This window comes from Salvia hispanica, chromosome 1 (genome assembly GCF_029641045.1).
Source record: "Salvia hispanica isolate PSC_SH4W2 chromosome 1, Shi_PSC_v1, whole genome shotgun sequence".
Classification (NCBI taxonomy): Eukaryota; Viridiplantae; Streptophyta; class Magnoliopsida; order Lamiales; family Lamiaceae; genus Salvia; species Salvia hispanica.
Window position 1 is genome coordinate 29,073,257 of NC_142692.1, and position 24,744 is coordinate 29,098,000.

Genomic DNA, 24,744 nt, shown 5'->3' on the forward strand with positions numbered 1-24,744 from the left:
TCTTTTCCTTTTTTTATCAGCACAAGAGATAATGGAAATTTTGAAGAATAAGTATCCACATATTTAAACATTTTTCCCTTCACCAAATACCCAAAAAAAAAAGCTATAAACACATAATATTCTCTACCCTATAAAGCAAACAAAATACTATTAGTTGTATTTAATGAAACGAATATTCATACTTCGCCTGCCGCTTCAAAGAGTTCAAATAAAAGCAAGCATTTTTCCAATTTATAAACCAGAACTGTAAGAAACTTAAATTATACTCCTAATTATCTCATAACTACAAGTACGGTAAAAAAAAAAAAAAAAGAAAAATTACCAAGCTGCGTTATAAAAAAAACTCAATAAAAATATGAATCTGTTGAAAGAAACACCAAAAACTTGTAGTAGTCCTCATACAACTATACAAGCACCAAAGGTAATTCTAATCCCAGATGATAAAAGACTACACTTTCACACATAAGGAAAATTTTCGTCACCGATAACGCCAAATGGGTCTTACGGAATTGTAGAAATTGTCTAGATTCCTCGCGAAGAAGGGCCAAAATACATAAAATTTGGAGGTTTTTCAATAGGGCGAACAAAAAATGAGGGGAAAAGCGGGGCTAGAGCAAAGGGCATGAAATGGGTCGGTTAGCTGATAACAAGAGGACTGATACCAATGTAAATGTGTGTTTGTGTGCGTGTGTATACAGAGAGAAGGAGGAGGAGGGAGTCCTTTCTTATTTGAATTTCCATTTACGTTCAAGTGAAGGGAGGCTGTTAATGGGGTATAAACAGAGAAACGGACTTAAATTCTTTCTTAAATATCGTCAATTTCGACATAATCAAAAGGCATATAAAGTTTTCTACATCTTTCCTTTTTTTGCATATTCTTTCTTTGTTATCTCTTCATACTTATCTCATTCGTCATTCAACATCTTATTCTTCGTTCAACATCAAACTATGTGATAATTTTTAAAGTTGATGTATGAAATTTTAATCACTATGCTCGGTTTGAATCAGCAATGAAGAAAATATTTAGTTCAGACTTGCCCAAGTAAAACAAATTTATCTGAAAAGTTATGAACTATGGCTACAACTAATTTATCATCTTATTGGTTCGACTCGATTTTAAAAATGGGAGTAAAAAAACCCACCAACTTCATAGATTGTGTGAATTTCTCAAGGGTCTATTAGAATTGAAAATAAAAATATAACTAAGAATTAGTTTAGGATTTATTAGTTGCTATTTTGTGCCTATATATAAGGCTTTCTATTGTATTTTGCATTAACACTTTACAAAATGTAGTCCATAAATAAATTTTCCCTTTTTCCCATATCTCTCTCTATCGTACTTTCAGTTTCTTCTTTTTCCTCCAATGGAGGTTTCTCCATTATCTAAATCCAATTCTACAATTCTAACACGGTCCATTCATTATTTTCCGATCAAATCAAAACCAACATAATAATCAACTTATTATATGTACACGCGAAAATCTAACCAAAAAAGATTGGTTTTGATTTTTGAAGGCTCTACACAACACCCTTACCATTAAAATAATGGAGTAGTAATTTTAAAAAATGCATAGTATCTTCATCTTTCCCAACTCAACAAAGTTACAGTAAACAAATTTCAAATTTATATTTCAGTTAAACAATATTGTCTGTCAACATTTGCTCATTCTCAGTGTCTAGTTCGTCTAGAAAACCCACAAAATTTCTTCAACCTTGACACTCACAACAACAAAATGGCACCCCTCCGAGTGGTCGGATACCCCTTCTTTTTAGCATTACCGATGCTCTTTAAAGTCTTACCAGACCAAACGACCAAAGACACTGTAATTAGAGTTTGCACATAAAATATTTTAACTTTGGCAAGGAATCCAATTCTTACATGATTATGAATATCACTTGTTGGTATCTTCATCGAAATACTAATATTTTTGTCGTTTTAGAATTACTGGACTATCAATAGCTAGTTCTGGCAAGTGAAAAGCAACAATTCATGCATCCAAATATTTAAAAATTTAAGTGATGATAAGTTTAGTCTAACAGCAAAGTTAATAGAGGGAGAGAAGCATTTGGTTTGAAGTCATACTAATAGTGCTTAAAAAATAAGGTTGATCTATGACTAAAAAGCAAAATCCAAATGTTTCATTCAACTCACTGACACTTGCATCCAATTGAGGGAAAATCACTAAACAATGAACTCGCTTTCATCATTTTATGGCCGCATAAGTTTCTTTTTTTCCTTGTCAAAATATCACTCAAAATAAACCTATTTACTGCAATTAAAGTCTAACCGATATTAGAAACGATCCAGGCCGTCGATCACCGACCCCCTTTAGGATTATCCTCCCACGTGTCAAGATTAAGATTGGACGGACAGGATGGGATCTTCCTCGCCACCATCAGCCCGCACAGCAATCCACCGCCGCTGGATTTCGCCCCTTTCATCTTTCCCGCCATTTCTCGGATGCAGTTCCACTCCTTCAGCGCCGTCGACGCCGACGAGGACGACGACGACGTCGTGGAGTCGGCGTCGGAGAACTCGCACGACTCACCGCCGGAGGACTGCTGGCTCCGCATCGAGTCGCTGCGGCTGAGCCTGCGCGCCTTCTTCTCCATCAATTCGCGAAAGCTGACGGCCGGGACCTTGTCCAGAATCGGATAATCGGAGGAGTAGTAGACCGCGGCGGCGATGTTGAGGACGCCGAGGAATCTGCCGGAGGGGCGGCGGATCTGCACGGCGGTGAAGGCTGGGGTTCTCGTAGGGCTCTCGGACTCGGCCGCCGCGGGGGCGCGCGGCGTGAGGAACGTGCTGAGGAGGAATCGCACGGTGCCGATGAGGATATCCTTGATGTATCCGACGGCGAAGATCTCGACGGAGACGGCGGAGGTGTCGCAGGAGACGAATTCGTCGGAGACGCGGAAGAGGAACTTGTCGTTCCAGGTAGGGTTTTCGCCGCCGAGTGAGTCGACTCGGGTTCGGAGCTTGGCGGCGGAGTTGACCCAGGTGAGGGCGTAAGTTTGCATCTTGCGTAAGTTCGAGGGCGGCGCCTTCAAACCCTGGGCGGAGATCAAGTTAATCTCCAGAATCTGATTCTCCATCTCTACGTTTGATTTTCCCCTTTTCACTTGCATATACACAATTAACTCAAGAAATCTTAGAGAGAAGGAGAGAGTGGTGAACGAGGCGGAGGAGAGTTTGCGTAATGACCAATGTAGCCCTGGGAGTTGGTTATGGCCTATGATTTTGTTTGGGGATTCAAATCGAAATTCTTCATAGCCGTTATGAGTAACTGAATTTAATATTCGATTACTGTGACCATTGTTGTAGTTACTTTTCAATAATAAATAAGGAATATTTCTTGTTTAATCAAAGAATCTTAAAAATGTATTCACCGCAAAACTCATCCACACTGTATTTCCCTATACATACAACATGCACGCGTGTCTGGTAAAGTAAACATACAAGGCTTCATACAAACGATACACATTTTATTGCACAAGAAACAACACACAGTACACACAATCTTGGCAAAGCCAGACACCCTTCTACTACACAGCCACCCCTACTGGCCCAGAGGTATCAAATTTAGTAATGCCCGATGATGATCTTGGACTTCTAGCCTTTTTCACCCTGACCTTTTTCTTGTTTAGTTTCTTCTCCAACTCCTTTACTCTTCCAGAAAGACTTGAGATGGCCATCAGCTGTTCTTGCCCTGTCTCAATCAGTTTTGCCACCATCTCTTGCAACCGCTCCTTCTCCTCCATCAGTTTTCTACTGCTCTCTCTCATGTCATCTCCAACTGCGCTATTCTCATCTTCAGCTGCATCTTTTGGTGGAGGGTGGCATTGTTCACCTTCTTTGCTTAATACTCCCATTTCCGAAACGCCTCTAGAGTGATTGGCATCAGCAGCACCTTGTTCGACATCAGCTGTTCCATCACAAGATTTGGCTGCAGTTGTGCTTTCTACTCCGGCCATGCTCACTTCATCCTCATTCGTGAAACCTCTTTCCTCCATATTAACTTCCTGGACTAGCTGGCCGGTCATCTCATCCAATGTTGAATCACCCATCTCCGAGTTTTCTTGTGGCTCTTCAATGCTCGTAACTTCTCTTTCACCAGAAGCTTCAGCAAACTCAAGCTTTTGAGCAACTGGTTGTTGGAATGTGCACTCATTAGATTCTGATGTTGCATCTTCCATTTTGTGATTCGCTTCCTCCTCAGTTTCAGTCTGGTGATTCTCTTCATTAACAATTTCACTATGTGATTCCTCAACAGTATGTGACCCTGTGAGTGCCTCTTCTAGCTGCAGGTGCTGATCAGCTTTGCTTGAATCTGCTGAATGGGGCACCTCCTCTAGCTGCTGGGACAATTCAGCTTTGCTTGAATCTGCTGAATGGTTTGTGCCTTCTTCTTGCTGCAGGTGCTGATCAGATTTGCTTGAATCCGCTGAATGGGGCACCTCCCCTAGCTGCCGGGACAGTTCAGCTTTGCTTGAATCTACTGAATGGTTCATGCCTTCTTCTAGCGGCTGGTGCTGATCAGCTTTGCCTAAATCTGCTGAATGGAGTTCCTCCTCTAGCTGCCGGGACAGTTCAGTTTTGCTTGAATCTGCTGAATGGTTCATGCCTTCTGCAGCGCACAGGTCATCAACCACCCCTAGGGGCAGCTCTGCCATTTCACTTTGGAATGTGTCCTGATCCTCAGTTTGTGCCACATCTGTCTCCCTGGCTGAGGAGTCGTCCAGCAGAGGTGAGAGTTCACAACCCTGCCCAAGAATGATAGGCTCGCAATCCTCCTTAGCAATTGATGTTTCTTCATTCTCATGCACTTCATTGCTGTTTTCCTCTTCATCTTTTGTTGCTGAGCCTTGTGCCACTTTAACACCTTCGTCCACAGGGCTTTCTGCAGCTTCTACCCCTCTTTCGACACTTGCTGCTTCATCAATCGGATTTGCGCTTTTTACATCTCCATCTTTTGTTGTCAGGTCTTTCTCTGACTTAAAAGCTTCATCAACACAGCTCTCTGCAGCCTCTGCCCCTGTTATTACATTTGTTGCTTCATTAACTGGATTCACCTCTGGAAATTCTGCGCTCTCTGGGCCAGATCCCCCTTCAATCTGGTTCTGTGAATCTACTATATTGATTTCATTGCTGTCCTCAGATGACACGACATCTATACTTTTGCTCAATAAATCTTCCTGATCATGCTTCACCACAGACTCCTGTCCCTGTGAATCTTCAGGTTTTTCGCATATTATTGTATCTAGCTGCTCCTGAAGATTCACAAGTTCTTTCACCACAGATTTTCTGACTTCCCTGATGATTGGATGCAGTCCCTAGAAGAAGAAAAAACAAAAATAAGAATTGTCGCTTGCCACAGAAAAACAATATGATGAACGGGAGTGAAACTCAAGACGCAAATGTATAGCTATATGAAACATAGCTTAGGAGAAAGAGATGCTTCCATACTAAGTCGGAAGAGATGAAAATACAACAACAATAAATTATACTCCCTCCAGTAGAAAACAACAATGCAATTAAGCAAATGGAATCTGTTAACTAATAATACCATGGAAAGCTTGACTTTCAAGTAAAAAGATTGAGTTGTTAGGTTCTAGGCAGTGCCATTTTAGACAAGTGCCCTCAGACATGTTTTACATTAGATCCAAGCATAAGTGAAAATGAATATAGAGTTAACATAAGAGTAACTTTTAATGGTGAGTTGACATACCTGAATTGTGTCCAATCTTAGCAGAAGGCTCATTATTGTTTCTGAAATAATATTCTTCTGCTTTGAACGGCTCTGGATATCAGCAGTTAACTCCATTTTTTGAATGAGACTCTTCACATCAGCAATCTCCTCTCGCACTCTGGCTATTTGTCTCAACTTCTCTATAGGTTTCCACCTTCCGACATCAAAGCGGCGATATGCTGATTGAATAATGACAGCTGCTTCCTCCTCTGACAGTTCTCTTTTACTGCATTTCTTTCCGGCACCTGCTTCCTCATCCCTGAAAGATTCTTCTTTCTCCCCTCCGGTGGATACAATATCCTCTGATTGCTCTTTTATAGCTGCATGAGTTTCACTATGGTTCTGATCTGTTTCCTCTTCTGGTTTTTCCTCTGCTTGCTTCATTGAAACATCACCCTGAGATTTAGCAAGTGGCTGAACAGGTGTTTCAACAGTTGTTACCTTCGTAGATTTCTCTAGCAAAGTATTCCCATCAACAACTGCAATAGTTTTCTTGTCCGTGCTTTCCTCAACTTTCTCTGAAGGACGAACTTTAACTTCTTCATTGGACTTCACCTCCAGCTTTTCTTTGTCACCAGGAGGACTTGGAGAACGTGATTTTGCATTTGCAGACTTTTTCCTTGGCAATGGATCAACTCTCAGGCAGACAGGTGGTAGCTTGGATGATTTTGGTGGAGATGGGGACTTCTTCTTCGAACCGTCTGTAGGGGATACCTTTTTAACCTCATCAACTCTCTTCTCACCATTGCCAGGTGTAGTTTTAACAGAGGTGTCCCCTTCTTTTTCCATGTTTTTGGAACTCTCTTGTCGGACATGTTGTTCAACATCCTTCACTGGAATGTCTTTCACCCTTGAAGCACAAGGGACGCCGATATTTCCTCCATCGACTTGGAAGTTCTGATCACCACCAGAACCCTTCTCTGGTTCCAAACTCGGTTTTGCATCGTTATCCTTCAACTTCTGATTCTCTGGTTCTTTATCATATGGCTTATAAGGTATCCAGAAGAACGGAAATTGGAACTTTCGCTCTCCATCATCTTGGCGAGAAGTCTCCCGCCCATCTCCATGTTCCTTCGAAGATACCACATTGTTTGAATTGAGAGGGAGCCATCCATTCGAGAAATTCCGCAACTGTTCCCCAGGTTCCCTATTCTCATGCTCCTTCACATCTAGAGAAGTATCTTTCTTGACCTCTGTGTTCTTCACCTTCCCACCGTCATTGTGATCAGGTGGAAGCCACACAATTGGGTAAGGCGAATTCTTGAATTGTAAGGGAACCAGAGAATCATTTTTCCTTGGTTCCCTTTCAGGCTCTTGCTCTTCAATCGTCACGTTCCTCTGTTCCTTCTGATGTGGTGGATGATTGCGACACCCACAGCAATGATGCTCCATAGGTACGCTCTTTTCATATTCATATCTCGGATGGGGCATCACAGTGTGAGATGGAGGAGGCATGTAGTGAACCGGACTATATGGATAATGCCCGGGGAAATGATGTGGAGGAACATGAGAATACGGAGAACCCCAAGCACAAAGGGCCGGCATATAAGCATGGTTACAGCAGTTGTGGCACGTCCCCGGGGGAGCATAGCCATAGTTGCCTCCCCAAGGCCAGCTCTCGTAGCTCACCGGCGGCCGAGCTTCCATTCCAGGGTAACAGCTTGGCCTGTAATACACTTGACCATTCTGATGCGGATAGGGTGGAATGCTCATGTACACAGGTTCCATTGCTAATAGTCCAACTAGCCTTAGATTGTGTTTATGAACAGTTGACAAAGCCAAACAATGAAGCTAAGAAATACAAAACAAAGCAGATTTCTCCTGCAAAGCATATGATGCTTGATTAAGTTAGGCACATGAAGATACAGACAATAGTGATCAGCAATTGAGCATAACAGAACAAGTTAATTCAGTGCCAATGGCGACCACTTTCTATTCCAAATGACATCACTACGGTAAACAAAACAAAATAATGGTATTAAACTAATCAAAGTAGATGTCAAGACTGAAGCATAACATCACTTGCAATAGATCAATACACTAAAGTTTATTCACATACTCAGACACTAATCCGTAAACTTCAAATAATAATATGTCAATCAATGTGCAAATGTCAATCAATGTGCAAAATCATACTACTAAGTAGGAGTAGTTATTAAACAGAATCATAATCAATCAAACTAATTTTTCATCAACGAATTGCACAATGACAGAAGCAAATCAAAAGGAAGGAGAAGTAAAATCACTTACGATTAGCAGAACGATCTCTCCAAACAATCCACAGATCCCAGTGACTTAGTTTCCGGCACAACAACGATCCACGAACCCGAATAATCGAACTGATTAGAGCACTCCCAATGGCGTCGGCGAAAACTCGGCGACTTTTCGCCGAAAATCGCCGAGTTTTCGCCGACCAATGAAAGGAATTCGGCGAAAAATCGGCGATTTTTCTCCCGATTTAACGCCATCCGGCGATTCATCGCCGAAAAATCGCCGAATCATCGCCGCCCACTGTGGGCGCGATTCGGCGATAATTCGACGTTTTTTTATTTTTAACGGCTAAATTTGTAAAAATGAAATGTTGAGTTAGGGAGAAATAAGGGAGAAATAAGGGAGAAACCATTGGAGCAGTTGGCTAAAAGTTGGCTAAAAACTGGGGATAAATTATGGTGCTGATGTGGCGCTGATGTGGCAGAAATAAGGGAGAAATAAGGGAGTTTTAAGGGAACCCATTGGGAATGCTCTTACTTGTTTAGAACCTCGAGATTTCTCTTTTGCTGGACGTTGATTTCTGTTTGAGCTGTGGAAACGGAAATCCAAAACGCTTAAATAACTCGCAATTTCCATGGTTTGGATATTTCGATGGATTTCGAGATGCTTCTCGCAACAACGGGATGGGTCGAAATGTCTAGAGAGTGTTGATTTTTTTTCTCTTGACACGTAATGGTGCTGGATGGAAAATAGAAAGGGAGTGACGATTCCATGTTGGCGGCTGTATAATAAGATAACAGTTGATTGGGCCTCAGTTATAAAAATATATAACATGTCCAGTTTTTATTGGCTATCGCCAAAGACGATAATTACATATTTGTTCCCACGTTAGTTTCGATCCAAAACGAGCAATTGATTTTTGATCACGCCACAGCTTTTCAAATGGTTTATTTGTGAGATCTTATAGACTTGAAAATTAAAATGACTGAAAAAATGAGTAGTACTTTACATATAAATAATGAAAGTCACGAATTACTCCCTCCATTTTATAATAATAAAGGCAGTTTATTTTGCATACTCATTTTGAAAAAATAATTATTAATAGTTAAAATAGAAAAAAAGTAAAGTAAGAAAAAGAAAATGTTAATATTATGGAACGGAGGGAGTAATTTTTAAGCTAAAAAACCACAAAGACATTTTTTAGTAAGAGGTTTTGAGTTTATATATGCGCGTGCCCGGTGTAGTAATCCCTTATCCCTGCTTAGAGGATCCGCAGCGGTGGCGGCCGTTCGTCCGTCCGTCCGTGCCGCTGAGCACGAGCTCGTCCGTCCGCTGCTGCGAGCTGTCCGTCCGTGCCAGCGGCACGGCGCTGCTTTTAGCTAAGAGCCCGTCTGTGCCGCTGAGCAGCCCTACGTGGCGTATTCTTATTGGCCAATGGCTAAATTCGATTTTTTATTTTTATTTTTTTTAAAATTCGAAATTTATTTAAAAAAATGTTTTTAAATAAAAAAAATTATTTTCCCACTTCCCAAAAAATTATATCCGTTTTCTACCCACTTTTAATTTATTTTTCAATTTTTTTTCCCCCAAAATTCACATTTTCATCTATAAATACCCCCACTTCAACACAAAAAATTCCCGTAACACTTTAATTATAGGAATTTTTAATTTGTAGGATTCTAATTATGTACTATTTTTTTATTTTCTAGAATTTTAGTTATGTATTTTTATGTTTTAGGATTTTAATTATGTAATTTTTATTTTTTAGGATTTTAATTATGTAATTTTTATTTTTTAATATATTTTTTATAATGTAAAAATGTTTTTAGTAATTGAAATATTTATATTGAATAATAGAATAGTGGGACCCTTGAGCTTGTCCTTAGCTAAGAGGACGGATGTGGGTGTTGTGTTCTTAGCTAAAGACAAGGAGTAAAAGTGGGTTCGGGCCTATCTCCGTGCTCTTAGCTAAGAGCACGGACGGGGATGCTCTTACAACAGTCTAACATATTAGTACCACCTTGTGTGGTGGTCCAAATGAACTTGCATACTTTATCTAGTTTATACCACTACTATTAATTCTTTAATAAGGGTTAATTATATTTGAATTTGATAGGTTGAATTTAAATCATTTTCAATTTTCAATCTTAACTTTGAATTAGGTTCTTGTAACATAAACTTTAGGGAAAGCTTTATCTAATAACAATGGTGTCGAGTTTGTATCGATTATTTTATAATAAGATCTGTTCAATTTGTTGTTGGTCTTGTCAAGATAAAAATTTTGACGTAAAACTAGACAAATTTGGTCGAGCAACAAACACAAAATTTGCCAAAACTCAACCAAATTTGTCAAACAATAAGACTAAAAATTAACTGCAAACTGGAGGTATAATTGGAACAATTCTCAAAATTAAAGTTATAGGTAAATGAATTAAAATTTACTTAATCTTATTTATAACATGTGTAATTTGTTTTCTAGTTCCATAGTAGTAGTATCAATATAGCACTGTAGCTTATTGTATTTTTATTGGAATATAAGAATATGATAATCTCAATATCCTATGTAGGACAATTTTTATCATTTGAAAAATTATTAGTATAATGGACATTTATAAAACATCGGCATTTTATGGCTGTAATTGACATTTATAATAATTTACCTTTTTTTAACAAATATAATAGGTCAGAATAATTTTAAAAAATTGATAATAGTATTAGCAATTAAATTAAGTGGGAGTATATGTAACACTAGTTAGCCCACGCGCTATGCGCGACACATAATATTTTTGTTCTATTAATTGGACATTGCGAATAAACTAAATAAAATAAAAAATAAACATCATTAAATAAGATTTAAAAATAAAAAAAATATAGTACTCTATAATAACAATATGTTAAATAATTTTAGATATGAAATTGTAGAAATTTTAAAGTAAACCAACATGAAAATATTTGTTAATTTCGATACTTATGTCTCTACAACAAAGAAAAATATCATCATTACGACATACATACTTCAATACTAAAATACTATCAATATTAAATAAGTATCTAATATACAAATAAAAAGTACAATAAGGACAATAATATCGTCATAAAAATATAAAATGATGTACAATACAAATAAAAAACATATACATATAAACATTAGAACAATAGTTCGTAAGACATGAAAAAATAATTATTTTCCTCCTTAATTTCCAAATCCATGATTTATTTATATGTACGAAACCAAATGTGATAGTTTATTATCTTCGTCTTCTTTGCTTCCTTTCGTCATTTCGTTATTTTAGGTGTTTTATTTGCATGAAAACTATGAAGTGATTTGTATAAAAAGAACTATTATAGCCTTGACCAAAACTCACCTTTCATATATGTTTAGATTTATAGAAAAATTAGATAGACAAAATAACATTGGATATTCTCGTGTGAAAATCTTATTTTACTATCTCCAAAAGGGAGTAAAATAAAACTTAGTAGCAACCCTAGCATTCTCCACGTCACTCCCATCATCTCCATCATCTCCAAGGCCCAAAAGTCCAAGCTATAATAGCCATCATGAAAATGAACATTAGCTTGAAGGCATTCTATAGGATTTACATAATAATCAAAAAAATACAAAAACTAATCTAGCAAAATCAATGTTTTGGCTATATCAAACGCAAATATCTCAAACCTTTTCTTTTCACATCATCTCTGGCTTCATCACCTTCTTCGTTGTCGTCTTCCTTGTCCTCAACAACAACAAATATATTAACATAAAAATAATAAAAAATTGAATGCATAAACTAATGCTCAATAATTATTATGCATTTAGTGCCCAAAATTGGTGTAAAGTGTGCGTTACTTGAGGTACAATGAGGCTATCATATAAATTTTAAATTTAATAGTATTAAATTTAATAGTATCAAACGCAAATATCTCAAACCTTTTCTTTTCACATCATCTCTGGCTTCATCACCTTCTTCGTTGTCGTCTTCCTTGTCCTCAACAACAACAAATATATTAACATAAAAATAATAAAAAATTGAATGCATAAACTAATGGAAATAGAGATCAGTAAACTAAAGAGAAAAAAAAATCTCCAACCACAAAACAGCTGAGAGAGCGAAATGATGGCTCAAAATAAAATTCAATAGTAATACACAAAGGGAAAATCATCATATAGAGAGGAATGGAAAAACAGGTAGCGAATGAGTGGATTATATAAGCTATCAAATCTCCTATATTTATAGTCCAAAAAATAGAATTATAGGAGACTCTTTCAAAAACTTTCGCTTTCTCCACTAACAATTTAAATTTATAATCCTTATAACTTCCCTAATATTAAAATCGACAAAAGGTTAATACTATTAAATTTAAAATTTATATGATAACCTCATTGTACCTCAAGTAACGCACACTTTACACCAATTTTGGGCACTAAATGCATAATAATTATTGAGCATTCAATTATTTACTGTATTAATTATGTGTATAATATTTTTGTGAAAGAAAATGAGAGCAATTTCAAGTACCATCTCACAATTTATTTTACATAACTTTCCAATTACTTGACTACATTAAAAATTGAAACTTTATTATCAATTGTGGATGGCGGAGGTTACATAACTTTCATCCATATTAGTAACGTTCAAGAAGAAATTATCTAATACTCTTTCATAATTAATAAATATTCAAAATTATGCTCAAAACTCGCCTTTTATATATTTATAGACGTGTTCTCCATATTCGCAAAATGGAAGTCCACAAAAAGCATTCCCGATCCGTTATCACACCGTCGGCCACTTCTCTCACCTCATCTTTCTCGATCTCCTTTCCGATTTACAGTTTGAGAGTTCAATTGAATTTCAGTTAACGTGAAATCCATAGGCATAAATAATCGTAATTGATGTCAAAGAAAATGTCTGCGTTTCTGCATCAGAGACCTCTCTACTCCACCTCACCAGAATCTTACGATTTATCCCCTAGATCCCGCCAAGATCACCAAAAATCCTCCTCCGCCGCCGCCTTTCTCAGCCGCGGCCCAGCATTGGTCATCCTACTCCTCTCGCTGCTCATAATCGCTGGTGTAGTTTTTCCCTACGTACAGTCCCCCAATTCCCTCATTTTCTTCACTTCAAGGAGCTCCGATTCCAAGTGGCGGAGCTACACGCTCTCCGAAGCGGCTGCCTACGTGGCGAAGAACAATTCGCTGATTGTCTGCGCCGTCAGCGAGGCCTATTTGTCGTTCCTCAACAACTGGCTCATCAGCATCGCGCGGCAGAAGCATCACGATAAAGTTCTGGTGATTGCTGAGGATTACGCTACACTTTTCAAGGTCAATGAGCGGTGGCCAGGACACGCAGTGCTGGTGCCTCCGGCGTTGGAGGCGGCGGCGGCTCATAAGTTTGGATCTCAGGTGATTTATGTGATTTTGTGGCCGAATTTGAAGTTCGGTGTTAAAAAAGTGATGTGTTTTGGTCCATTTCCGAATAAACTTATGCTGTGTGAGTAAATCGAACTAGTAAACTTGATTATGTATTTTTTGTTGCAGTTGGATTGCTGAATAATTTAATCCGTTAGCTCGATACTGATATGAATTTGCACTGTACATAGAAAGCTGCAAACATTTGTATGCATATGTGGGGGTATTATGTTGCAATAGTAGATTAGTGTGCTTAGATGCCAAAAGAAGGTTTGTTTAGCTGATAAGTGATTGATGATTTAGTTCCTTAAGGGTCATTATACTAGATTCATGAGATTTAAAATGAGTGCGGATTGCTAAATCTTAAGTTACTGATTCCTGGTGATCTGCAAAATTGAGAGATAGGATTTTGCATTTCCTTGGACTTATGGTGCTCCTGTGCATTATATGCTACTTTTCATTTTTATTCTGTGCCCTAGTAACATCCTTTCTTGTGCAGGGCTTCTTCAATTTTACAGCACGAAGGCCCCAACATCTCCTGCAAATTCTGGAACTTGGCTATAATGTTATGTACAATGATGTTGATATGGTTTGGTTGGCAGATCCATTTCCATATCTTGAGGGCAAGCATGATGTGTACTTCATGGATGATATGGCTTATGTAAGTATACCTGCTGCTTCTTGGTTCAAGTTTATCAGTTTTAAAAGCACATTCTGTCAGTTTGTAGCAAGCTAACCGGATTTAGATTTTGATCTCTTCTCAATTGGTCTCTTTGAATACATTCTCTAAGGACTAAAGGAGTAGGTATTGTTTTCCTGTAGGAATTTTTATGTGGTTCCTTGACATGATCGTTCAATCCAAAGTCCATCTTATGACAAATCCTATAATAGTAATTTCTTTAGTGTTTACTTGATCAAGATAATAGATGGATATTGTAAAAGTCAAAATGATTATCCTAAGGTCGTTCTACAATTACTTAGTATCAAACAGAACTATTTCTTATATGTTAATGATGTTCGTTTTCTTCCCAATGAAACTGCCAGGTGAAACCTCTTAATCATTCTCATGATTTGCCGCCTCCAGGGAAAAAGGGTCGTACATACATCTGTAGCTGCCTGATTTATCTGCGCCCTACCGTTGGAGCAAAATTACTTATGAATAAGTGGATTGAAGAACTAAAGGACCAACCTTGGTCTAGGGCAAAAAAAGCTAACGACCAGCCTGCCTTTAATTGGGCATTGAATAAAACTGCTGGGCAGGTAGATATGCACTCTTTTACTACCACAGTTTCCCTTTTTTTTTGCGTCAGAATACATCATTACTCAGTTGCTGATAGTTCTAAGCACCATGCATATAAATCCATCAATCCATTCTGTCCACCCTTATCTTTTCTCCAAACCCGGGGTTAGGAAGAGTTTAAAGGGTGTAGGACTGACCAACGTTTCTTTTGGTGATGCATAGTGGTGGAATCTGTTAGTATTACTTATCCGACCTCTTGAGGTTATTGGTTAGCATGGTAAAATATTATATTTAAAAAATTAATCAAGGTTCACATCTCTTCCTCTCTCACTCTTTTAAGCACTAGCCAAATTGTCAGTCTAAGTTGTGCTGAAGTAGCGCTCAGAACCATATTAGACTGGAAGAAAGTAGAGGAGCTACTTATTAGTAGCTGCACCATTTTACCGAGGTTTAAGAAGCTACTGTTAAAGCCAACTTGTTACGATGAATGTCAAAGTCAATTATTCACCTCGGCACACTATTATTAGGAAACTATTGCTTGCTTGTTATTTGATTTCACATCTTTATCTATCATTGATTTCTTGTTCTTTAGCTTGAATAATCACTGATTTTTCCACTGAACTTAGATGGTTAGCCAATTTTGTGTGTATGAAAGTATCATGCACAATGACAATGATGTCCTGTTCATTGTAGTGATGATGTAGGACACTGCTATGTTAGCATATTTGATGTGTCATATCAGATGACACTGTAATCTTTTGTGAATAGTGGATGGTCAGAAGAAACTATGAAGAGAGAATAGAAATTCTGTTGTTTTGCTTATCACAAATTTCAGGGTTTAAATACTTGAGTCTCAAATGATCTCGAAAAATGGTTGGATCTTTTTGCTTTTTTCACTCTGTTTGATCACAAGGCAAATCGCTTATGTTGCCATTGACTTATTTGTGCCTATTGTATAATTCATGTTGCAATTGACTTATTTGTGCATATCGTATAATTCATGTTGCCATTGACTTATTTGTGAGGTTTGATCTCGTTTCAGGTGGATGTGTACCTGCTGCCGCAAAAAGCATTCCCCACAGGTGGTTTGTACTTCAGGAACAAGACATGGGCACGTGAAACCGAAGGGATGCATGTAATCATTCACAATAACTACATAATTGGTTTTGAGAAGAAGACCAAGCGATTTCGTGACTATGGTCTTTGGTTGGTGGACGAATATGCTACTGAGTCCCCACTTGGCAGATTATAGTGAGTCCGATGAGCCTTTATAAATGAGCTTTTCACGTGGTACAACATTTAGCAGAACCGAGCTTGCCTGTATTAATGGCTTGAACCCGCCATTGCAATAGAGAAGCAGAGGATCTAAAAGATTATGGGGTCGAAGCTCGTAGATGAAGTGTTTCCCTTGTGCTTTGTTGTGTGTTTTCATCAGCAATGCATAGTGTAACCTTAGTTTTCTTGATCATTAACAAGATGCATTTATCAGATTTATGAAGCAGCATTACCAGCCTGCTATAATTTAATTGTAGATGTTTTATATTGGGCGCAGATGTAGATTCTTTCAAATTCTGTCTGCAACAGTTTCTGGGAAAAATATCTCAAATATCACAATTGTTCCAAAGGGGCACGCATTATAAAAAATATCGAAGAATGCTTGAACTATATGTCTATTGATATATATTCTTATAAATTACAGACGTAAAAGAACCAAAATTAAAATATCGAATATGTTGGATATTGGAGAATCAAACAAATGGGAAGTATAACATGGGATAGAATCTGAATTAGCACCTCTAAAATAGGAGCCAGTTGAAGCAGGCTCGAGCCTTTTGCGGCAGCAGGTACACATCCACATGGATCTGCCGACTACAAGATGACATAGCCACCCTCACAAATGGGGGAAGAGTTAAGACTTGAGCAGACCCAAGTCTCAGAGTTGAAATCGAGAGATTGGGCTAAGAAGCAGCGCCAGAGCTGTCCAGGTAACACAAGTTTGGGAGTCTTCCATGGTGATCTTTTTTTTTCTGTTTGAATTTTTTCAATCAATTACTCTATTGTTATAATTATTTGTTGTACACTCGTGCTGAGATCTTGGATACACCACTGTCCCCTCTCACGATACACGCACTAGAGAAACGCGCACAAATGCACACGTGAATCACACGCACAAGCACACACAGCCACATGTGCATCACATGCACCGTCAATTAACGGTGAAATGCAACTTGAAAACAATAATAACAGCCAACTAACTCAAACAGCATAAATGTACATAACCATAACATGCGAAGACCAACCGAAAGTAGAATAAAATCTGCAAAAAAATAGGCAAGGATTCTGAAATAGCAGACCCTACAGGAAATAACTTTCAAGGTCAGTTGCAGAATATGATTGCTGAGAAAGTATCGACTAGCTGCCCAGCAAGACCACTTGGGTCATCGAGCATAGTCTTCATGAACGTTCTGACAACTCGACGTTCATTCTCCCTCGCCTTCAAGCTAAACCATGTCAGGAACTTCAACCTGAACTCCATACTGACATGGCCACCCTGCTCTAGTCCCCGGATCATCCCCACAATGTTTTCAAAGTCCTCATCCAATCCTTCACTCTTCTCCACTGCTGCTATGCTTGTCTTTGTACCGGGCTCCTGAAACTCCTCGTTCAGATCAGGAAGTTGCAGTCTAACCTGTAGAGTCTCGGCCTCAACACCTCCGACTCCCATGCATTTTTCCCCGCTTTGAGGCTCTTTTCCTCTTTTCTGGACAAGCTTCTCTCTAGAATCTGATTTGGCATCTGCCCTATTCTTGTGTTGATGTACGGAATTAGAAACCGAACCCTCTGCTATTAGATCAACGGAGATTACTTATTAACGATGTTTTAGTTTTCATTGTGGAGATATGCTAAAGATATGTTGTGTACATACATACCACTGAGATTTAAAAGTGAGCTGGAATTTGAAGTCTGAAGTTCTTCAGCTTTTTGAATAGCACGCATGCACAGAGCTTGCACAGAACTATTAAGTCTTCCAGTGCGTGCACGGGAAAACTTGGCCCCTGCTTCACTGAGTGGACCGAACTCGCTCTCTAACGCAGCATTCATATATTCAATGAACTTGCGGAGCTCACAAAACCTGGATGTACCCTTGAGGAGCCTGTAATTCAAGAATATCCTATAGCACAGGATATCAACATGCTTGGAATCCATAGCTATCTTTAACTGCTCCTTCCAGAATCTGCAAGTCATTCAGATCAAGAAGCCCGGTATATGGTAAGTGTGAAGTCACAAAACAAGTTAGGTGTAAGAGAAAGTAGTCTGGCCATTAAGATTACGAAATTCCAAAATATGGAGATAAGCTAATTACAAATCGTAAAGTCAAGTTCCAGAAAGGTAAGTTATTTATGAAGCACAATGATGATTCTTGGAACAATAAAAATAAATAACTAATAATGTACTTAGTTACCAGACCTACTGTTAAGAAGACGACCATGCACATAATTGCAGTTTTCACGCACAAATATGAACTAACTGTGATTTCATGTGCACTTATTTGACACGCACGGCGCACACACAAAAAAGGCAAGAATGAAACAGAAAGACATAAGTGAGAAAACTTAATGTGGTTTTCCCACCAAAGATAGCTCCTACTAGTAAGACTACTGCAACTATGACCAAGGCCCAGGATGTGACTGGTATGGTGGAATGAGATACAAAGATGGAATGAGAAAAGTTATGTTACTTTAAAAAAACATTGATACAGAAAATCTTACCCGATTATTGAGGAAACTTTACCACATGTAGCACAAGCATAGGAGCCATTCCTGACCATCCCATGTCGGAGAGCACACTCAACATGACAGGAAGAGCCACAGGAACCTTCTGCACCAGACTCAGGTGTGCATTTCAACCAAAGGCTTGGGTCCATATTGTTATCAAATTGACAACAAATACAGCAACAACACCTCTTGCAAAACCCGGGAACGGTGGATTGTGTTGCTTCACATGCAGGATTTTTGCAGATCGACAAACTAGAATCTTGTGGCTTCAGAAGAGAGCTTTTTCCTCTCTTGTTTTGCTTCATTGAATCACAATCCTCTATCTCTGAAGACATCCGCCTCAAAGCTTGATTATTCGTTGTCCTTGGAACTTCTTCAGCCATTTCGAACTATAATTATGCTGAATGCACCTTCCCTTCCCAAATTAACTGTGGGAAAACTCCTTATAGAGAAGATCTCAAGACTTCTTGGATCACTTCTGGCACAAGACATATCAAGTATTAGGATGGAATAAGGGAAGGCAAAGGAGAAGGATATAGAATTACACATTCTTTTCGCGGAACCTAAATTGTTCTAGCGGCTAAGGAGCCAAGTTTGGTGTGTTGTGCTGCTGTAACACCATCCCAGAAGAATAAGTATACTAAAAATAAAGTTTTATCCGATCATTGTTTTTTACTTCTAAATAATACACTATCCAATTCTGCAGTCATTGCATTTGCATATTTGAAACCCACAACCTTACTGTGGACCTGAAAATTCACATGGCACACCATTGAATGCATGTGGAATTAACACGTGCTTTTACATTTCAGACCAGAGTGCCATGTGGAATTCAGGAGATAATTGTGAAAATGCTGAAAGATTGGTATCAATTTGTAATTTATCAAATGTTGGAACATTATTGAAATATAGCTCAAAAGTATGACATAATCTCTGTTTCTATCATATATTAATCCCTCATGTCTAGAAAAACTACCAATGAAAATAGTCATGTACACCATGTTTGGCATTGAATCTTTCTACTTGCCTGAAAAAGGAAATGTACAACAATACTAAAATTCTGGTTTCTATATAGCTTTACATGTAGCAATTCATCGCACCGAAGAAAATTCCATCAAAAGCATTTAAATCAACTTCACAACTTCATTCAACCATTTCAATTCAGGAATGTCAGTCAACACATGATCTATCATCCAATTAATTATACCTAAATCTTGTATGCAGATACAATTGAACCTAACATTCATTGAATCATCGAAAGAAAGAATCGATTAGAACACAAGAATTATATTCATATATTACCTCAAAAGGATGAATCAGAATGAAAGTTGATCTCTTTGATATGAAATACTTGGAATATAATCTTTTTAAAATGAAAGGTCTCAAGCTAAAGAAGTGAACACTTGATAGAACGCGATTTGAAGACCTTAAGATGAAAGGGAACGGTTCGCTTATATAGGTGCCTCACAGTAATGTTAGTATATAACAATCCAAGAAGGGTTTTTAAAATCCAGAAAGGAAAACACAAATTCTACAAGTTTAAAATTTGTATTAAGGAGATTTCACAAGCAGACAACGCAACGACTATTTTTGCTTAATTTAATACCCAAGTATTTTTAGTATATGTGTTTTTTCGTATTATAGATTACAATCAATCGGAAAAGATAAATCGTGACAATAAGGAAAACATACATTGTGAAATGGAAAGAAATGCATACAATCAATAGGAATACATATATTGGAGAAACGATGGTCTATGTATATTGCACAACTAGAAAAATTCATATATAGACAGAGAAAGTAGAAACTAGTCTAATCCTGAAATAAAAGGATCTACCTACCATATAAAGTATATCTGAATAATTAGAGATATATATGAAGAAACATAAATGTATATACTCTTAACTATAGTTGACACACAACAAAAGGAAATGAGAAATTACACTAGTCCTAACATGACAAGAATTTCAAGAAATTTCCTACCGTTGATTGAGGAATCCAACTATAATAAGAGACACTTAACATTCTACGAAGATCGCAAATTAGAAGAATTCCATTCAGGGAAACTCAATGCCGGCCACTCGACACAAAAACAATTCCCAGTTCCGCCTTGGCGATTATATGTAAATATCAAATCCTGGATTTTCATTAGTGAATAAATTCCCTAACCTTCACGCTTTTTGTTTGAATCTGAATATCTAGCCATGTGTTCTATTTTGGAATATGTAGGCATTTCTTTTTTTCAGTTTAACTTTGCAAACATTTCGCCTCAACAATGAGAATTAAAACTTGTGAAAATGTTACTCGATAATTTGTTGAGGGAACCTTCATTAGGTGGATAGATACCTTTATTTGTGTCGAGATATGAATCTGAAAAGTCAGAATATCTTAAAAGCAAGCCAAACACTGGTTAATAGACTCTACATTATAGTTGTTCTTTTTTCTCAACTTAGTTGTAACCAATTGATACTGCAAAGGTGTGAAGAATGTACTTCATGTGTAAAGTAATTTGATAATGACCAACGGTGAAGCATGTGATCAAGAACTTTCCTTTAACTTGACAGTCATTTGCATTCTACATACAGCAGGAGCTTAAATGTAAAATGCATAAACCTCAAGATCTTAGCTTGTAAAAGATACATTTTATTTGCCATGAAAAACCACATTTTACGAACCACAATAGAACATATTAAAAATATATTTGCCTAAAAATTCACCGGATAAATTTTCTGAACTAAAAAACACTTTTTCATTCCCATCACATTTACAATTTTTCAGGAAATATCTGTCCAGGATGCTTAGATAAGCATATCATTTCCTGCTAAAAGATAATTGCATTTTTCATCAATCCAGACAGTAGTTTATTGAAAAAATCAATCAAATGAGTAAATAAAATAAGATGACAAGTGAATATATCTTTCATTTTTCACCTCATTTCCCAGAAGTAGAGGAAAAGTTTGTAGAAAGCAACCATTGTGCACACAATATACATTCACTATTAGAGCTAGAAGGTTATAAATGCATCTTGTAACTGTTCAAGGATAAATGATATATAAGGTGTAGAACAATCACATTGATACTAATAAAAGAAGCAAAAGACAATGAGCAGCAAAAAAAACAAAAGTTACATACCTCCACATAATTTTACTTCTCTGCATAGAGTAGGTGCTTTTTCTAGACACTTTTTACATACGTGATTTGAGTATTACCTGAAATGCAGTAAAAGATAAAAGTAAAAAAACAAAACAGATATCACAAGAAAAAAATTTAGGCTGCTATGAATTCGTCTTCCACCATGCAATCTTCAGATACATGTTGACTTGTATCAAGTATCCGTGGCATGGCTACATACTAATAGCCTAACAAGAATGAATATGCATATATAACATAAATTCATAGATATACAGTTATGTCCACTTCAGATCAAAAAACGGAATCCATGATCCATTATGTTAATGGATACAAAAGAATATTGAGAAACACACGACTACATACGCACATCATGGCATGCGCATATTATTTTGAGTGGATTTACTGAAAATGTTCATTATTATTAATACCCATACACAATCAGCTCATGTAGCCACGCATATACCAATACCCTGTGTTTATCTACTTCAAATGAGCTCGTAAAAACTAGCTTTCAACTGCTATATTGTGGGTAATGATACAAATTACAAACTCTCGACTTTATGTTATGAAGTCTCAAATAAAAGTCCCATCTACTCAATAATTAATTTATATAGAATTTTAAATGTAAGTTCAAGTCTTACACCGATGCCTAATGATAGAACACAACTGACCAACAGATGGCTGCCTGATATTCAAGACTTTCAATCTTACACCCTCAACCACGTCTGTGTGACAGATCCTATACATCCAACAACTCGGCTCTATTCTTTCTTGAAGTTCTTATAAATTAGGAATTCCATCAAGGCGGCCATCCATATGTATTTTGGAAAAATGACAGCCTGATCTAGCACTAACTGAACCATGGGTCTTGAAAAGGATAGACTGTCTAGTTGCATCATAGTGTGACTAGTGATGCAATAAATCAGTAAGGTAAAACGAACTAAGCAACTTAGGCTCCTTCTAGAAGAAACTAGAAACTTCAACAAAACAGTTGCATAAACATTATAAACAACAATGAGTATAAACTTACACAAGACTAGGTACCGAAGCGAGCAAGAGACAACAATGTTATACAACCAAAACAACAAGAGCAATCCCTCTATTAGTCTTGGAACCTGCAGCCACAGATCAGTGTCCTATAATAAGGTTGACAAAGGCTAGAAAGAAAATTGGACGAAAATTGAGCATTCTGTCTAACAAGAACTGAACTCTACCACACATCAGAAAGTGTATTTGCACACAGTTAACAACTTAATTGCATAGTAATTAGTTGATAAAGGAGTCTCGGCACGTAATAATTTAACAACAGCAACAACAGCAACAACAACAACAACAACAACAACAACAACAACAATAATAATAATAATCCTACAAATTGAAAATGAGGAAAATCAGTGGGAGTTAAGGGATTTGGTCATTACTAATGCCCATCTTCTTGCGAATTGCCTTGCCACTTCTCCATCTTCGATGCACAGGACATCGTTAACCATTTTCCAATCTGGAACCACCTCTAGGGTTTCAGGAAGGTAGAGTTGGGGATTTGAGTGGTTCACAAGTATATCAGCGCCTGCCAATTGAATCTCAAGCCATCCATAACAGTTTCTCCAAATGTCATCATAGAAATTGCAAGAGCTCATAAGATGGTCAAGATCTTCCAATGGATTGAAACACAAAACGCATAATTTATCCAAAGCACCAATAACTAGTCTAACTTAACTTCAAAACTCCCATATCCCTTTCAATTTTAGCATTTCACGCATCTTTCTACTAAACCCAAGCAATTTTTGTCTCTGGTTCCATCCTCCCTAATCCCTATAATAATAGTTGAATAACGCTTTGAAGAATTAAAGATAGTAACATGAAAGTAGCAAGTTAAAAAACCTACGAATTGAAGAAAAAAAGATAGTAAAAAGAATAGCGATCTCATCGCCTTCATATTCTCTCTGATTTCAGGAAATGTTTGCAGAATTGCAGTTGAAAAACCTACGATTTTGATTTAATGCCAAAATGGCGCCAGGATTCTAATATTATCCTCTTTTCCCTCGCAAACCTCAGTCTATGGTTAATAAGGTCGGATTAACTTGGCATGAATTTTTATAAAATATAATGAAAAATAAATTTAAAATGTAAAAAATAAATCTTATTTATATATATTAATTTTATGTTAAAATATGAATATAAAAAAAATTAAATGTGAGATTTATTATCAAAAGTAGTAAAAATACAAACAAAATGCTAAAATGTGCTACATTATTTGTGAACAGGAAAAATAATAAAAAACCTTTGATAAATATTTATTTTAAACTGAACTATATAAATGGTCTGCTTGTTGTTGTACATTCGCGTTTAAGGGGAAAAATAGCATAAAATTCACCTAAACTATAACATTTAGGATAAGTCGCTTTTTTCAATTTTTTAATACAGTTCCTCATTCTACATGAATACTCATATTTTATATATATAAAGTCTTATCATAAATTCATAATATGTAACTGTGCGTAGTACAAAATCGAGATGAGTAAATTAAAAAAAGGACTATGGTGAATGTCATTTTCATATTGGCGGTGCATGATTAAAATTAGGGTCACTAGTTATTTAATTATAAAATTTGATCAGATCAATTTCATGAATTTTGAAATTAGAATATTAAATTATAATTTTATTTTTATCTTAATTGTCTCATTTATGTACAAGCGAACATCCTTTTGTAATATTAAAAATGATAATATCTCAATAAAATTAGAAGAAATGAGAAAATAAAAGAATATAAAGAAAAATAGTTATATTAATGAAACATATCATTTTAAATATTTTATATTTTATAGTACATGAATGTGACCACTGAAAAAAATTAAAACTTCATTTTTTAATATTTTAATTTCAAAATTTATACACACGTCAAATTTGACCAGACTTTATAATTTTAATAGCTATTAATCCTTGAAATTAATAACACAATACGTCTCTTGATGGAAGGCTTTAATATGTTTGAGGTATATTTTCACCGTTTTTGAATAATTTTACCCGTTTCCACTTTTTATTTAAAGACTATATATATGATACTTTCACATTTTTTATTTTTCAATCATCTCACTTTATTTACGATATTTTGCACCCTCTCTTTTCTTGCTTGTCTCATTTTTCCCTTTTTAGTATGCGTTTGAAAAAAATTAATCTCACACTTGGCATTCACAATCTGTAACTCACACTACGTCACAGCTCCACGCT

General features: G+C 36.8%; 4 protein-coding genes across 9 annotated transcripts; 1 reads left to right on the forward strand and 3 right to left on the reverse strand.

The window, feature by feature from the left end:
- Positions 1 to 1,700: 1,700 nt before the first annotated feature.
- On the reverse strand, positions 1,701 to 3,262 carry LOC125220933 (uncharacterized). Its single transcript, XM_048123060.2, has one exon. The coding sequence runs from the start codon at positions 3,127 to 3,129 to the stop codon at positions 2,317 to 2,319; it is 813 nt and encodes a 270-aa protein (XP_047979017.2). The 5' UTR covers positions 3,130 to 3,262; the 3' UTR covers positions 1,701 to 2,316.
- A 203-nt stretch (positions 3,263 to 3,465) lies between these two features.
- Positions 3,466 to 8,098, reverse strand: BAG6 (BCL-2-associated athanogene 6). Its single transcript, XM_048119979.2, has 3 exons — positions 8,001 to 8,098; positions 5,730 to 7,571; positions 3,466 to 5,334 (listed from the first exon to the last, which is right to left on the reverse strand). Exons 2-3 carry the CDS (start codon positions 7,476 to 7,478, stop codon positions 3,547 to 3,549), a joined length of 3,537 nt encoding a protein of 1,178 aa, XP_047975936.1. The 5' UTR covers positions 7,479 to 7,571; positions 8,001 to 8,098; the 3' UTR covers positions 3,466 to 3,546.
- Positions 8,099 to 12,688: 4,590 nt separating this feature from the next.
- Positions 12,689 to 16,148, forward strand: LOC125218371 (UDP-D-xylose:L-fucose alpha-1,3-D-xylosyltransferase MGP4-like). Its single transcript, XM_048120024.2, has 4 exons — positions 12,689 to 13,362; positions 13,868 to 14,029; positions 14,413 to 14,628; positions 15,651 to 16,148. Exons 1-4 carry the CDS (start codon positions 12,853 to 12,855, stop codon positions 15,858 to 15,860), a joined length of 1,098 nt encoding a protein of 365 aa, XP_047975981.1. The 5' UTR covers positions 12,689 to 12,852; the 3' UTR covers positions 15,861 to 16,148.
- A 688-nt stretch (positions 16,149 to 16,836) lies between these two features.
- LOC125219160 (VIN3-like protein 3) lies at positions 16,837 to 23,563 on the reverse strand. Of its 6 annotated transcripts, XM_089062634.1 has the most exons (7): positions 23,402 to 23,563; positions 22,938 to 23,083; positions 22,547 to 22,631; positions 21,517 to 21,593; positions 18,379 to 18,862; positions 17,539 to 17,843; positions 16,837 to 17,452 (listed from the first exon to the last, which is right to left on the reverse strand). In XM_089062634.1, the coding sequence occupies exons 5-7, from the start codon at positions 18,765 to 18,767 to the stop codon at positions 16,986 to 16,988; spliced, it is 1,161 nt and encodes a 386-aa protein (XP_088918760.1). In that variant the 5' UTR covers positions 18,768 to 18,862; positions 21,517 to 21,593; positions 22,547 to 22,631; positions 22,938 to 23,083; positions 23,402 to 23,563; the 3' UTR covers positions 16,837 to 16,985. The 6 variants fall into 6 exon arrangements, with proteins under 6 accessions (XP_088918760.1, XP_047977006.1, XP_047977012.1 ...); XM_048121049.2 differs by having other exon boundaries at positions 18,379 to 18,859; positions 22,938 to 23,563; XM_048121055.2 differs by having other exon boundaries at positions 16,837 to 17,449; positions 22,938 to 23,563.
- Positions 23,564 to 24,744: the final 1,181 nt, after the last annotated feature.

Excerpts from the sequence above, each read along its gene's own strand:
- LOC125220933 (XM_048123060.2), bottom strand. The coding sequence starts at position 3,129 with ATGCAAGTGAAAAGGGGAAAATCAAACGTAGAGATGGAGAATCAGATT.
- BAG6 (XM_048119979.2), bottom strand. The coding sequence starts at position 7,478 with ATGGAACCTGTGTACATGAGCATTCCACCCTATCCGCATCAGAATGGT. Across the intron at positions 5,335-5,729 it reads TAAGATTGGACACAATTCAG|GGACTGCATCCAATCATCAG; the intron begins GTATGTCAACTC and ends TTCTTCTTCTAG.
- LOC125218371 (XM_048120024.2), top strand. The coding sequence starts at position 12,853 with ATGTCAAAGAAAATGTCTGCGTTTCTGCATCAGAGACCTCTCTACTCC. Across the intron at positions 13,363-13,867 it reads CTCATAAGTTTGGATCTCAG|GGCTTCTTCAATTTTACAGC; the intron begins GTGATTTATGTG and ends TTTCTTGTGCAG. Across the intron at positions 14,629-15,650 it reads TGAATAAAACTGCTGGGCAG|GTGGATGTGTACCTGCTGCC; the intron begins GTAGATATGCAC and ends ATCTCGTTTCAG.
- LOC125219160 (XM_089062634.1), bottom strand. The coding sequence starts at position 18,767 with ATGGCTGAAGAAGTTCCAAGGACAACGAATAATCAAGCTTTGAGGCGG. Across the intron at positions 17,844-18,378 it reads AAAGTTTCCTCAATAATCGG|ATTCTGGAAGGAGCAGTTAA; the intron begins GTAAGATTTTCT and ends AATGACTTGCAG. Across the intron at positions 17,453-17,538 it reads CTCACTTTTAAATCTCAGTG|CAGAGGGTTCGGTTTCTAAT; the intron begins GTATGTATGTAC and ends TTGATCTAATAG.